We start from the raw sequence: 15,229 nt of genomic DNA on the forward strand, positions 1-15,229 counted from the left end.
TTCTATATGTCCCGATTGTCTTTCACTCATGACTCATTTTGGATGTCAAGACATGTGACAAATAAAATATCTCGTAAAAAAAACATTGATAGACACCCATAATGCATTGCCGACACACCATTTGAGAATTATTTCTTTCACATCACTGTCAAGGAATTCTGCCCCACTCTTCTTTGCAGAATTGTTTCAACTCTGCCATATTGGAGTTTTTTTTGCATGAACTGCCCATTTCAGGTCACACCACAGCATCTCAATTGGATTCATATCACTTCAAAGCCAATCACTTTGTTTTGTTTTAGCTATTCAGAGGTCTGCTTCACAGCGTTGTCCTGCTGCCTGATCCAAGAGCGCTCGATTTTGAGGGTGCAAACTGATTGTCGGACATTCTCCTGCAGGATAACATGTCCTGATACTGAGGTAGAAAAGTAGCCACCGGCCATCACACTGCCACCACCATGGTACACTGCTGGCATGATCTTTTTTTATCAAATGATGTGCCCTTTTTACTCCCAAATGTAACGGGCTGCAAATCCTTCACAAGGTTCATGATTTGACTCATCACAGAATGATTTTTTCCAAAGGTTTTGATGATCATCAAGATGTATTTTGGTAAATGAGAGACAAGTCTTTGTATCATTTTTTTAACAGCAGGGGTTTTCACCTTGGAACTCTCCCATGGATGCCATTTTGAGGTCAGCAAGGTCTGGGGTTCTTTGGATGTTTTTCTAGGTTCTTTTGCAACCTCCTGGATAAGTCATCGTCACATTCTTGGGAGTAATTTTAGCTGGTCGACCACTTCTGGTAATGTTTGCCACTGTTCCCAGTTTTCTCTATTTGTGAATAATGGTTGTGACAGTGGTTTGCTGAAGCCCCAGCAATTTGGAAATGGCTTTGTAACCTTTTTCCAGACTGATAGATATCAGTAACTGTTTTTCTAATTTCTTCTTGAATTGTTTAGGATTGTGGTATGATGCATTTGTTTCTTGAGATCTTGTAGCCTACTTCAATTTGTGATTTCTTGATTCAACAAACGTGGTGCTAGGTCAGGGGTCAGCAACAAAAATGTTGAAAGAGCCATATTGGACCAAAATAAACAAAAAAACAAATATGTCTGGAGCCGCAAAAAAAAACAACACATTTTATCAAGTGTCCTCTCTACGGCCAGCAGAGCGTGGCTGTTTAAGCGAACAGGGAGAACAGAATGCGAATTGAAAAATTGCTCACACGGATGCCTACACTAAAAGGTCGGTGATTAACTCATTTCGATGTCAATCAAACTGGAACACAGGTCCGTTACCCGCCCACTGCCGTCCAGTCCCAGAGACGCTGAGCGTCCGTGGGCGGGACAAAAAACAGCTTGTATCCAGTGACTCATCTCCGTTCAACGCATTGGGACAACCGACCCTGAACTCTCGAGACGCTAGGCGTAAGAGCAGGAGACGCTCTGCGTCCACCGTTTAAAGCACAGCAAAGCTGCGGGAATGAATGAGAAGGGAGTCGGAACAAAAGTTGAACACGTTGTCGCGCATATTTAGTCAATGCCATTGATACAATGAAATTTACATTCATATATTTGATCACTTATTCTTTGACATTTTAGGGGAAGCTGTGCTTCCCTTGCAGTCCAAGAGCAATCGCCACTGATATATACTGTATATATTTACCTCCCATCTTTTTCAATTTTCAAACATTTTTAAAAAAGCTCTACGGAGCCACTGGGAGGCGCTAAAGAGCCGCGTGTTGTCGACCCCCGTGCGAGGTTGTTGCCTGCAAAATTTTCCTTCCCATTGTCACTTTTTCACAGAGCCAGATAACTTTTAATATTTTTCCTCCCTTGGTAAATGAAATCAAACTGCATTTTGTATTTCCTTGGGTAGTCTCAGTGCAATATAAAAATTGGCTTTGATGAACTCAGGAAAAGGGCAAATACTTTTTCACAGCACTGTAGGTAACAGTAACTTGGCAGGGGAGAGAGGGGCCAGATTCATGGGGTTAAAATAAATGGCCGTCCATGTGGTTATACCCTGAAATTCCACATTAAATGGTTGGATTAAATAATTGACCGAGCATCTTCATATTTCATGAGACAGTGCCCCCCCTCGCCCAAAAAAGCACACCGTTCTTTAATCTGGAAATGAGTTTATTGTGCTGCTGGAATTGCACGTCAATAAGTGTTCGTAACATGTCAAACAGATGTACAGGATATGAGCATCCTTCCTTTTCCAAGCAGGGGTTGTGCTACTTCCAGCATTGAATGTAGCACCTAGGCAAGACAAAAGGGCAGCAAGACCACCTTCCTCAAGGAAAACAATTCCAATTCCAACATAGGATGCATTAAGATTAGAACCATGCTTACCACTTATAACAGCCTTCTTTCATCCATTTGAGATTATACACGCAATTCCCTATTTTAGATGTGTTACGTGGCCAGATTAATACATCGCAGCAGCAAAAAACATATCTTGGAACAAAACGAACAATCGAGTAAACCATATTATTTCTCCACCAAATCAAAAGCAAGCGAGGAAAGTAACAGCGGATTGTTAAGAAAGCCAATGTCACCGACACTTGACAATATCACAAAATGTAATAATTTAACTTTTTAAGGTTAAAAAAAAAACAGGGTGAACCCAACCATTAAGAAAGCTACAACTAAAACCAATACACAACCACTGTTTTGTTTCTCTATTACAAGTGAGGCTGCAAATACACTGGCGCATCTATAGCTTAATAACAAAAACTACAAAAAGAAAGCTTGACGTTGGAGCGAAGCCATGACGCACAGGTGAGTACGGCTTTTGTCTTCTCGCCGGTTTCGACTGACGCTTAGAGAGACTCGTAATCCTTCTTATCCTTTTTGCCTTCGCCCTCAAAGCTATCTGCCCCGTCGCTGTTCTCGTGGCGACGCTTGCGGCTGCTGTTGTTGACAGCGAAACGAGGATTCGTCTGCGGAAGAGGGTCCATGCCCAAAACTTTATGAATATGACGGAATGCCAACAGCCTCAGTGCAAACTGTAGAGACAGAGACAAGAAGACACATACACCCATTTAGGACTTCAGTTGAATTCATCTTGAAGTTAAATTCACATTTGAGTTTGGTTAGGCATGCTGGCTCTCCTATCTGTTTGACTTTATTCTGAGAGCAGTTTCAACAGTTCCGCTTAAAGGAAAATGACTCGGCAGTCACTCCACATTGGCGAGCTGGCCATAAGTGTTCATGCATAAATTAGATTGGATACAACTTTGTCAAATGTGCTGTATGTGTGTTTGAGGAATCTATGAGCAAAATTGTATAATGTTTAATGTTTCATTTAATTTGGGCACATCTAAACATCTGGGTGCGTATCCAGCATCCCCAAATGCCTGTGCACAAAGGCGCCGGCCACCTGGCCGGAGGGCTGTTGAAGTCCACAATTAGCACGTCAATGCAGGTGGGCGATCAGAGGAGAGAGGGCTCGACTTGGTCACAAAGGGGGAATGAATAATTTGGGAACAGCGGTTGAACAACAAAAGACGATTCGAGATCACCCGTCGCACCCAGGTGACATTGGCTATCCACAGTTTGCAACATGTTGATTCAATGTAGACCAGACAGAAAGGCGCCAACGTACTGGTGGTTCAAAGCTTAAACACAGGTAACCAATCACTACCGAGGGGCTGGACAGGGGGTGCGGCATGCAAATATCGGGGGAAGTGTTTTTCTTGTGTTTTAAATATGTGACAATAAAAAGTCGAACTCGCGGAGGGCGGGGTTCTGAGTGTGATCATGGAGCAACTAAACCGTCGTTCGCTCTCAGAGATCCGCATCCGTCGATACTGAAGACAATTTTCCCTGTGTGCCGAGACATTTCTTTAACTTTGTCCGAGAAAAACTCTGACAATGTGCAACATCAGGAAAAAGAAAGCCCCACCCCTGCATTAAAGGCATTAAATTGCCAAGTGCCTTTTCGAAAGGAAGAAAAACAATGCCAATGTGAAATAGAGCCAAGTATAATCATGTTACAAATGGGTACGCCTCAAGGGAGACAATGGAGTTTGTTCTGGTAAAAATACATCTAAAAAGGTAAATGCATCATCATAAAGAGAGCAACGGTTGAAAAGCCACTGAAGAGCAGTCAGAAGGTAACCTAAGTCTCTGGAGTGCCAAGAACCTCGCAAAAGTAGGACATTCGGGGGGGGGGTCCAAACCCAATGTTGCCAATTTTTGAATGCAGTGCCACTCGCTGGCTTAGATTGATTTTCAGCCTTGCCATTTGTCTGCAAAGATTTCTCCGAATCTTTTGATATTATGGACCGCAAATGATGAAACTGTATGATTATTTGCTCAATCAGGTGTTCAAAGTGGTACACCTTTCCCCATCAAATTAAAAAGGAGAATTTTCTGGGAAAAACTCAGTAACATTAAAATATCTCATCTTTGTAGGGGGAGGGGATGATCATTGCAAATGACTGTATTCGGTTTTTAGTTACGCTTTACAAGCCATCCCACCTTCATTGGAATTTGAGCATGTACTATATGGTTGGTTTGAACATTCGGCACGCCCCCTCGCTGCCCATCTTTAAAACCTGCCTCAAAACTCACTTGTATTCTTTGGCATTTGACTCAGCATGACTCAGATTTGATCTTAGTTTTACTGTTTGGTGCCTACTACCATCTTTGTTACCGTTATCTTTGTTATTTCTTTATTGTTGTATATATGTTAGTTGCTCCATGTACAGCACTTTGTAAGCAGCAATGGCTGTTTGAATGTGCTCTAGAAATACAGTTGAGTTGAAGAGGATTCATCACTTCACCCTAATTTTTTAAGCGTTTTACACATGTACCATTTTGCAACGTCAAAAAATATACAGAAGAATAATTAAGAGCTTGTACTTGGGCACTTAGTGTTATGTCCTCTCTCTCCTGCTCTCCAATAGTTGTCAGGGTGTCGACAGTATTCTTTTCACAGGGATCCATCAGTCCAGGCCCACCTGTTGAAACAAACATATCACACGTCATCTGTCATTATCAATGTGAATTTACCAAGATGCCGGACGAAAGTTAAAAGCTGGAACTAAGCCAACCCATTTATTTGATGATTATTTCACATGTTAAACAACTTCAAGGAAACAATTACTGCAAAAGCAACTTCTGGCAGCGTTTGAAAAGCCTCTCCAGATCAAACCAAAGCTAGAACAAAAGCATTTTTTTAAAAAATAATGACAATTACTCACGGTATAGAAACCATTTTTGCTGCACTATTTAGTTCTTTGATGCTGGGTGTAGTTCAATAAAAGATGTTATACTATTTCGTACGCATGTTTTATTCTGTTCATTTAAGCTAGGGTCCCCAAACTACGGCCCGTGGGCCGGATACGGCCCGTCAGCACATTTGGCCCGGCCCTCTAACCGTCCTGTTGTCCTCGGGTCAAAATGACCCGTCACTGTTAAAAAAAAGCCCCAAAAAACCCCTAACAGCAAACTGCAACCCCCCCACTCCAACACACACACACACAAACAAAAAGTCTGCATGGAACGGAGTGCAAATCCTGCTTTAAAATATGCCACAGGTGGACAAGACAAAAAATATATATAATAACTATTGGGAGATGCCAAATAAGCATAGAGAATAATCCCATTAAAGAAATATATCAAAATAAATAAAATCATGAAATCTTACCAGAAAGTAAAATCCCAGATGAAATACATTCAAAGACGCGCCTCAACGCATCGCCCGGGCTAAGCGGTACAGAGGCGCTACTGATGGCCTTTTCCACGAGCAGCTCCATGGCCTAAAAGGGGCGGAGAAAAGCTTCCAGCTTCAGATACCCAACATTACCATAAACTGTTTTGGCAACTGACAGTGTTGACTATAGTAGGTGTATGACACACCCTTAAGCGCTACATGTCCCTTTCCAGCTTGGAGTTTATGAATCTATTCCAGGTAATACCATACAAGCTCAAAGTTCAACCACACTTGATATCAAAAATAATTTGAAGTTAGTTTAAAAAAAAGTCGAAAAAAACTCAAAAACTTGACAAATGCATATTATATATATATATATATGCATTTGTCAAAGTAGACTGTTACTTTTATTTTATATATATATATATATATATATATATATATATATATATATATATTTTTTTTTTTTTTTCAATAATAATTTGAAGTTAGTTTAAAAAAATGCAAAAATTTTTAGTTTAAAAAATTTAAGGCGTTAATATATATATATTTTTTATATGTATACTGTATATAGATAAGAGGTTCTTAACTTTGTGAGGTACCGAACCCAACCAGTTCATATGCACGTTGACCGAACCCTTACTGAAAATTTAAAATCTGATTTAAGACGAGTTCCTTCAGTTTTGCCGGTTTGAGACGAGAGTTGCTCAACTTGGCATGACAAATCATGCAGATAAGACGCCAAGTCCCATCCAGTTGTGTGATGCATGTTGTACATATTCGTCTGACTACTTTTTTTTTGCTCGACATAGCGTGGATTAAAACATTCTTAAAAAATAAATCACACGAGGTACAATCACTACCGTCACACATTGACAACTGAGCGAACTGAATTTTCTGCAGCACTGATTGGACAAGCAATGCAATAGGATTGTATGTATGTTATGTGTGTATTGGATTTCTTCGTGAAAAAAAAGGATTGTCAGTTGAAGTGTGGGTCAGAAATTGAGAGAATACCGTATTTTCACGACTATTCGACGCATCGTACTAATGGCAGCAGTCTCATTAAGGGGTGACATTTCTGTATTTTACACATACACAGGACACATCGTACTAATGGCCGCAGTTTTACAGTGGTAAAACATACGCCAGCTTAAACATACGGCATGCATGCGCGCACTCTTAACACGTTAGCTTGAAGCATACGGTAGTATGCCAAGACATACAGATAAGATAAAAACACGTTTTTAAAAAGGCAACGAAAGCAGAACTGAGTTCGGGTGTATTTTATTTAGCCATCGTACAATGTTCTCACGTTTATCGATCAATCATCACCCAGAAATCCATCAAAGTCCTCATCCTCTGTATCAGAAGCAGAGGACTGCACATCTCAGTTGTCATTGAATGCATCACATGCTAGTGTGAGTTGCTACGCATTGCCGAGCGGAAAGAAGGAGTAGCAACAGCAAAGTCAACATTTCTCTCGTGTGAAGCTTTCCCACATTTGAAAGTAAAGAACAGAGCGAAACATGGTGGCAGCGCGCGTGTGTGTAGAAAGAATTGAACAATTGTGCAAGTACCGTAATCCATCAAAAACGCCGCGTTCCCTCTCGTTGTTGCGTATTGTGGCGTAACTCGCCAAGTGCTGCCTCTCACTCTTTGTAAAGTTGTGTTTGCCACCGATCATCCATTGTTCCCATGCCGTTTGCAACTTTACTTTGAACGCCCGGTTGATGCCAATGTCCAGCGGTTGGAGTTCTTTAGCAAACCTCCGGGAATAACGGCAAGCTCAGAGTTCATTTGCTTGACTTGTTTTTTTCACCGCTGCTGTGAGATGGGCACGCATGCCAAAAGCATAACCGGTGGCTTTAAGTTTGAACTGAGCTTCGTAGGCGTGTCTTTGTCGAATTTATTTTCAGGGGTTCTTAGAAACCAAAACCGGAGTTGTTTTGCAACAATGCACATTGCCACACTCTATACAAGTGTTGGTACTGGCTTGAGGCGTCCACTTACACGCCCACCCTTCCCTGATTGGCCGACTTTTTTCCCGCATGCCTGGCCACAGTCACTTCCGCCTTTTCTCTATATAAACAGCGTGTCGGCTGTCAGTCAGATTTTGGAACTCAGCGCATATAAAGGACGCTCCGCACCATAAGGCGTCCTGTCCATTTTGGAGAAAATTTAAGACTTTTAATGGCGCCTTATAGTCGTGAAAATACGGTAAATTATTCCTAAGAGTATTTCCACAGACCTAAAAGTGCCCGAGTAGTCACAGCTATGGACAAGACCGTTGTAGGATTTTTGTGTTTGTCATCATTTTGTCACGCAAGTCATCATCCTAAGAAAGGGGGACACTCACCCATCCTGGGAAGGATGACCAGGTTGGAGTTCGCTGACAGAGGTCTCGGAGTATCCGAATGATAATCACGCACGACTGCAGTCCATTTGCTCTAGCCTTGTGATATAATAAAGTTATCCATTCATTGTAGTAAATCAAGAAAGAGTTGTGGAATTCATTCTTAGCGGTCCAACAACTACTGTGCATAATGGAAGCTTGAGTATGGTTTAAGGCGTTAATGAGCCATCAAAACTTGCAATCAGCTGCCATTGCCAGTAGTCTTGTACCTCCACAGTTAGTAAGAGAGTTCAAAGTTTGCAAGATGCACAAGAAAGGAGGACTTTCCTTGCCATCTTCTAAACCGTGACCCCAAGGTTCATCAAGGAAACCCACAAAAATGTCTTTCAAAATACAAGAATTCACCTGAGAGAGAATGGAGACTGAAGGAGCGCAGGAAGTCTGAAATAATTTACCTGTGATTTAGCATGGGAAGCGGCATCACAGGAAACTAATCAGACTTTCCTTTGTCTCTCAATCCCCATTTCGTACATAAATCGAATAAAAGATACAAACTCTGTCACACAACTTGGTGCAAGTTATCGTGCAGCCTTATGGAATCCTTTGCAAATACAATTGAAAAGACAAAAAGTAGGATGCCAATTTTCAGACAGCATTCATATTTCGGACAGAAAATGGTCACGAATCAAATTCATCACAGGCATCTTTTTTTTAAAGTGCATATTTTCCTCAGTAATGGGAGATTCAAATGTGTACAATCAAAAGAAATTCAACAAATAATGCATCTCATAAGGCTACAATAATAAAGTAAAATGATGTTCCGAACCTGGAACCACTTAGCGTGGCGCAGAGCAGCCAGAGCGTCAAGGCATTTTTGCCTGTCCAAGACGTCCGCTGGGTCTTTCACCAAACCCGAAGTTACATCTAAAAATGGATTTGAAGTGTCAAAAATGATGAGGAATGGGTGTTTGACCAGGTCAGCAAGGCTGGCAAAGAGCAAACACATTGCCACACATACCAACGATTCTTTACAAAGCAACCCACATTTTGTTTTCTTCAACATTAATAACATGAACAACAATAACACCATTAACAATCTGACTTACTGGGTAACTTCACACTAAAACTGGATGCAAATTAATTTGATTTAGATTTTGACTCAATATTGTAGATTGCTTTATTTTGAAACCACCATAGTCGAGCAACTGAGTCCACGCTACTTTAGACTGACGCTATTTGCAGCCATTACCATTTTATCAGGTAAGAGTTGTTGAAAATTTACTTTTCTTCACTGATCAAGAGAACAAGTAGACGTTCAGTTCAACACAGGGAAAGATGATGGATCTGGATGACCATTAAAAGGTGTTGTAAAGAGAAAAGTAAAGGCCGAGACCTATCACAGTGACCTGATAAAAAGCGGCATGGCAACGGTAGGTGTGGCAACATTTTTGGGGTGTGGGAAAACCTTGGTCAAAAATCCTTCCGGAACTGTTGGGCCCCACTAAATCTCTGATGGGAGAAATCAATGGAATTTTTTCTTTTTATTTTGGTCAAAGAAAAAAATAAAAATAAATAAATAAAAAAACAACAACATATGAATATTATGAAAAATGACCAAAATGACGTAGCGATGAGTGCTGAAGGAGAGAAAAACAATGCCAGCAATCAAGAGGTTAGGATATCACTGCATGCATACCTGGCATCAGTGGGCTTGAATAAGACCTCAACAGACAATGGTTGTCAGAGGCTGTACACAGGTCCAACCATCAGTCTACCAAAGCCTTCATACCGTAGCCTCAATAATACTCCCCTAAGAAAACAATTATTCGTCTCATTTCCAAGATTAGAGCTCATGGCTAAGGTGCTAAGACGTTGTGTGAATTTGGCATTGCTGGAGGTATGTATCCCTTACATGTGTTGAGCCACATTTTGAATTCAAAACGTGTCAGATCTACTCAGGGGAGCACTTTGAATTAAGAGACAGCATGGTGAACTGGCCACCAGAACACAAGAATACAAGAATACAATTTGTTTCCTGTGGAAAGTAGATTTTCTCCTCATTTGCAGTGGAGGGGATTCTGATCTGCAATGAGCCAAATGCTGGGTTGCAAATAAACAAACAAACAAACAAAAGCAACACCCTGCACTTTGCATGACACAATGAAGGAATATATCATACATTTAAAAACAAAAGTTTGTTACTGTTGATTCCTGAAAAATTTTTTAAATCCTTGAATATTTTTAATTAAAAATATATTCTAATTAAAATACAGCCAGAATCCCTGAGAACACAGGAAACAAAATTTCTCCAAGGTATAACTATTTATCACAATGCAAACACTGATCATGCTCTGCTTGAAAGGGATAGCATCTGAGAAGAGTTAAAGAGCGGTAAGACTCAAGAGCAATACTGCTGGCACCCTCTTTTGCTTTATATCCCAAAAGTGATCTCTCCAGCAATTGCAATAGAGTACAAATTAAAGGGGGAAAAAGTCTTTCAGCCTCCCACCTTACTTTTAAGATGTCCAAGAAAATTATTTGAACCCTTTGCAGTTTTATAAAATTTATATAAACAAAGCCTGAAAGAAAGAGGCTAATTTCCCTTTTCTTTTTACTTTAGAAGCCAGATGTTTCTGGCATGAAAGAACAAGGTGCCAGGTTGCTTCTTTAAGGCCCAAAATATTTTTGTTGCATGCCAGCAGCACAGAGCTCTCAGTGTGAACCAACATACTGGAAATGATTTTTTCGGGAAATAGCAATGACATTATCAGGAGGAATAAGATATGCCGTTATGGCTTGCCAGACCTCCGTCCCGGTCATTTTCCTCTCTGATGACGGGTGAAGTCAAAGTGATGGTCACTTGCATCTTTGGCTCTGTACAGGATGTAAGAATGATGGCTGCTTCTTGGAGAGACCCTTGGACATCATATTTTTCTGGTGCTACTATCTGGAAAGATACAAATACATGTAAAGGAATCAAAACAACAAGCATATGGAGTGCTAGGGAACCATAGTCATTTTTGACCACCTGTACGCATTTGCTAGCATATTAGGCACAGATTTTTTTTTTACCCACTGTATGATGCAATTTTGTATAGTCGATAGATTTTTATAATGCACAAGGCCTCATTGTACCTCATTGACTGCCTGTATGAAGTCCACGGTTATATATTTATAAACAGCTAACACATACAGACTAAAGCCAAAAGGTAATTCTGGCACTAAGTACCTTCGACTGGGTACAAATCATAATTATTGTTGCCAAAAAACAACAACAAAAAAAGCCTAAAGCTAACTCGGGAACTAAGTTCCTTCGATTGGGCAAAAATCATAATTGTTGCCAAAAAAAAAAAGTTTGGGTTTGTCAAATCTGAAGATTTTTTTTGGGGGGGGCACCAATTAATTAATAACCCTTTCATGCAACCTGTAAACACGAAAAGCTGTCCACTGTTGTCACCACTGTGAAACCACTCAATGAAATGGGAATTAAAAAGACAGTACTGTTAGTTGTTTAGGGAGGAGCTCCACAATTCGTGTAAGGAGACTCTTGGTGGGCTTCTCTGAGCAGAGCAGGACTAAGTTGACATTCTTGTCGCCACGAAGAAGCAAACCTTTTGCCAAGACTCCCACCCTCATCACACCTTTCAGGGCTCTATATAGATACAAAACAAAGATTGTAAGTGAAATAGCAATCATAACGACAACATTGAGATAAGTTTAAATCAAATAAAAAATATTTCCTCCTTCATTTGCTTCAAGGGAAACAAACTATTTTTCTGCAAAAATGCATTCGCTGCACCAATCTGATTAATATGGCATTTGTTGAACAGGAATTAAACAGGATGATTAAAACTAGTCACATTTTGCCTTGTGAAATATTTGAGTAAGACTGAATTGTTAAAAATAGATCAGTAGGAACTGCAATGAGTTGGGTGTAAAAAAAAATAGAATCTACTTGTCGGGGTTTCCATTGAAAAATGTTTGGCTTCTGGGGCATAATTCTCATAACGTCACGCCTCGCGAGATTCCATAATTCTCATAAAATGTTGTTGTGGGAGATGGATGGATGCCCACAGTGGTTTGAGAAACCTCCAAGCTTGAAATTCAACGAAAAGAAGACAGAGGTGACATTGTTTGGTCCCAGTGGCCCTTGTACATCCCCATCCTGTAGACTTGGGCCCCCTGTCTCCTTATCTTAAGTCAACAGTCTCAAACTTGGGCCTTAAACTGGACAGTGATTTCAAACTCGATCGGCAAATTGGTGCCGTTGTTAAATCCAGCTTCTTTCACCTTAGACAGCTGGCCAAAATAAAACCTCTCCTCTCACATGAACACTTTGAGAGTAATTCATGCCTTTGTCACATCCCGGCTCGATTACTGCAATGCCCTTGGCTTTGGAGTCAGCCAGTCCTCTGTTAAGCGCCTTCAGCTGGTCCAGAATGCCACTGCTCGCCTCTTGACTCGTACTCGTAAGAGGGAGCACATAACTCCTACTCTGGGATCCTTTCACTGGCTCCCCATTCATTTTAGAGTTATTTTCAAGATCCCCCTCTTTGTTTTCAAATCTCTGAATAATCTTGTGCCACCTTACCTCTCTGAGCTCATCCGCCCTACACACTTTCCCGGCGCCTCAGGTCTGTGGACCAGACATTATTAGAAGTACCAAGAACTAAACTGAGGCTCAGAGGGGATCGAGCCTTTTCTGTTGCTGGTCCCTCTCTCTGGAATGACCTCCCAATGAACATTCGGCAAGCCTCCTCGCTGCCCATCTTCCAAACCCTCCTCAAAACTCACTTGTATTCTTTGGCATTCGACTCAGCATGACTTTGATTTGTTCTTGGTTTTCTACTGCCTTTATTACCGATTTGTCTTACTGTTTATTGTGCATGTTAAATTGCTCCATGTACAGCACTTTGTATGCAGCAATGGCTGTTTGAAAGTGCTCTATAAATACTGTTGACTTGACTTGATTACTTTGCCTTGACTGTTTTAAACAGAAGAGGAAGGAAGCGGATGATCGTTCCAAGACAAAGTATTTAGGTATGGCAGTGGCCATGTGTCAGCGATTTCTGGTTGAGGATCGTAAACAAGGAATTCACCAAAGAGGTACAGATTCAGAATCACCCGAGCAACATAATATTGAACCTCTCGTGCGGGGTGACATGACGAGTAGAAACACTTTTGCAAAAGACTTCCATATTGACACGGCACAAAAACCAAAGAGTAAAACCTTTGGTATACAAGTGTGTGTGTGTGTGTGTGGGGGGGGGGGGGGGGGGGTGTCAAACAGCCCCCCGGCAACGGCTGGTTGCTAGCTACAAGTCACATATGTGAGCTGGTGGATTATTTTATACAATTTTAATCAGCGGAATTTATTTGTGATTTTATACGATTTATATGCTTCTGGGTCACACACATTTAGAGGATAAGAACCCCCAGATGATTTTTGACCTTCTCTTCTTCTGGGTAACAGCCACGCAGTAATATCGAGAAGAATCCATTTCAAAATCAAACCACAAAGGCCCGTGTGTGAAATTAATTCTGCGGGAACCCTTTATGCAATTGTACCGCATTGAAGAAAAATGACATTTTATCAATCAAAAACAACATACCGGTAACTCATTAAATGTGACAATGCCATGTTGCAAGGTTTACAGTTACTGTACATTTGAATACAATCAAAAATTATATTTGCTTGCATACCTGTCGATGTCACACCTATCTTTTGGTGGTTCTTTTTTTTCTTTGTCTTCTTCCTTGTCCTTGTCCTCATCTGTTATTATGTCTGAAACCAGTTTGAGGGCACGCTCTGTGATTGACACAATCTTCTGAATAGACTGCAGTTCCTCCTCTGAGGGATAGATTGAAGCATGCTTGGTCATGACATAGCGGTCATCTGACGAGTCGGGTCGGCGCAGGGGCTGTTGAGCACAAAGGTCTTAAGTTCAATAAAATTCGTCTCTTAAAGGTTAGTTAAGTGAAGTTTAGTTATGCGTTTGATGGCAAATCCTAAAACTAAGTTGAAGCTCCAACATCCAATCGGGGTCGACAATATAATTTTCTGCTGATCATATGGAAGTGAAAATGGTCACCGAACCCATCTCAAATTAAAAATGTATGGCACGTTATGAAGCGTGAAATATGACAACTCAGCCCCCAGATTGTTTAACAGTGGAAGCTGTGCATCACGTTACATCGTCACATCCAGTCTGTCACTGACGGATGCCTGATTTTCTGACGAATGACGATACACAGTTTGTTCGAGGGGGTTAAAACAGGCAACAGCAGGCTTCATCTGCTTGCTTGAAAATGCACATGTACAGTAGGTGGCGGTAGTATATACCAAAGAAACAAGACGGCATGTATTGGATCAGGGGCGGCCATGACATCGAGCAGTAGATGGCGGCCTGGTCCCAAGTCGATTGCGAGGGGGTGTAGAGGAGAAAAAAAAAAAACATTTGTGTGTCTTTGTGCATGTTAGTAAGATATTTTTTGTGTTGATGTACACTGCACCTAAATCACATTCACAAAAAAGTATTTAAAAAAAGAAAAAGCAGGTCATATTTAACCTGCAGTTGCGCGTGACCTGCGTCACCGTAAGTTGTTAGCGCTCAGGAGTCTGAAATTGTATCTTGTGATCAGAGCTGTTGCGCTATATCTTTCATCATTATCATTATTCTCATTCAGAGTTTGTTTCGTGTACAATTCACCGAGGGCACGGGCAAAGAATAGGAATCTATAGTGTAATAAGTGAATAATATGTAAATATTTTTTACGATTATGCCAATGTTGTAAACGCGGAGCTATCAAAATCCTAATCGTATTTCGATGACTTGCACAACTGTTTGTTTGTTTGTTTATTGCACTTGTTCCTTATTTCTTATGAAACACAAACTTTGTGTTCTGTCAATTCCTCCTCTACACAATACATACGCTTATAATAATAATACATTTGATTTATAAGCGCCTTTCAAGACACCCAAGGACACTTTACAATAACAAAAAAACACAAAACAATACGGGTTGAGCAGCGGCAGCCAAAACGCGCCAGTGTTCACTCAACCCGAATGTCTTGCTTGCTCTCTCTAAGGCAGTGTTTCTCAAATAGTGAGGCTCCGTCAAAGGGGGCGCGTTTGACCTTGGGGAACATGCTTTTTTATTTTTTTACTGTCCTAAAATAACGTGCAGTTATACCTCCATTACGTTA

The 15,229-nt window shown here is 40.8% G+C and overlaps 1 protein-coding gene across 3 annotated transcripts in view; it reads right to left on the reverse strand.

Moving 5' to 3' along the window:
• Positions 1 to 2,119: 2,119 nt before the first annotated feature.
• zfr (zinc finger RNA binding protein) overlaps positions 2,120 to 15,229 on the reverse strand; it is a 35,159-nt gene continuing 22,049 nt past the window's right edge. The window contains exons 13-20 of one of the 3 annotated variants that reach the window (XM_052068203.1): positions 13,726 to 13,943; positions 11,524 to 11,674; positions 10,828 to 10,969; positions 8,849 to 8,946; positions 8,026 to 8,121; positions 5,661 to 5,772; positions 4,874 to 4,971; positions 2,120 to 3,012 (exon numbers count right to left, since the gene is read on the reverse strand). In XM_052068203.1, the coding sequence (XP_051924163.1) occupies positions 2,827 to 3,012; positions 4,874 to 4,971; positions 5,661 to 5,772; positions 8,026 to 8,121; positions 8,849 to 8,946; positions 10,828 to 10,969; positions 11,524 to 11,674; positions 13,726 to 13,943 (1,101 nt within the window). In that variant the 3' untranslated portion in view covers positions 2,120 to 2,826. Of the gene's footprint in view, positions 3,013 to 4,873; positions 4,972 to 5,660; positions 5,773 to 8,025; positions 8,122 to 8,848; positions 8,947 to 10,827; positions 10,970 to 11,523; positions 11,675 to 13,725; positions 13,947 to 15,229 lie in introns of those variants that run through there. The other 2 variants (XM_052068202.1, XR_007962719.1) reach the window with 2 other exon arrangements.

This window comes from Hippocampus zosterae, chromosome 6 (assembly GCF_025434085.1).
Source record: "Hippocampus zosterae strain Florida chromosome 6, ASM2543408v3, whole genome shotgun sequence".
Classification (NCBI taxonomy): domain Eukaryota; kingdom Metazoa; phylum Chordata; class Actinopteri; order Syngnathiformes; family Syngnathidae; genus Hippocampus; species Hippocampus zosterae.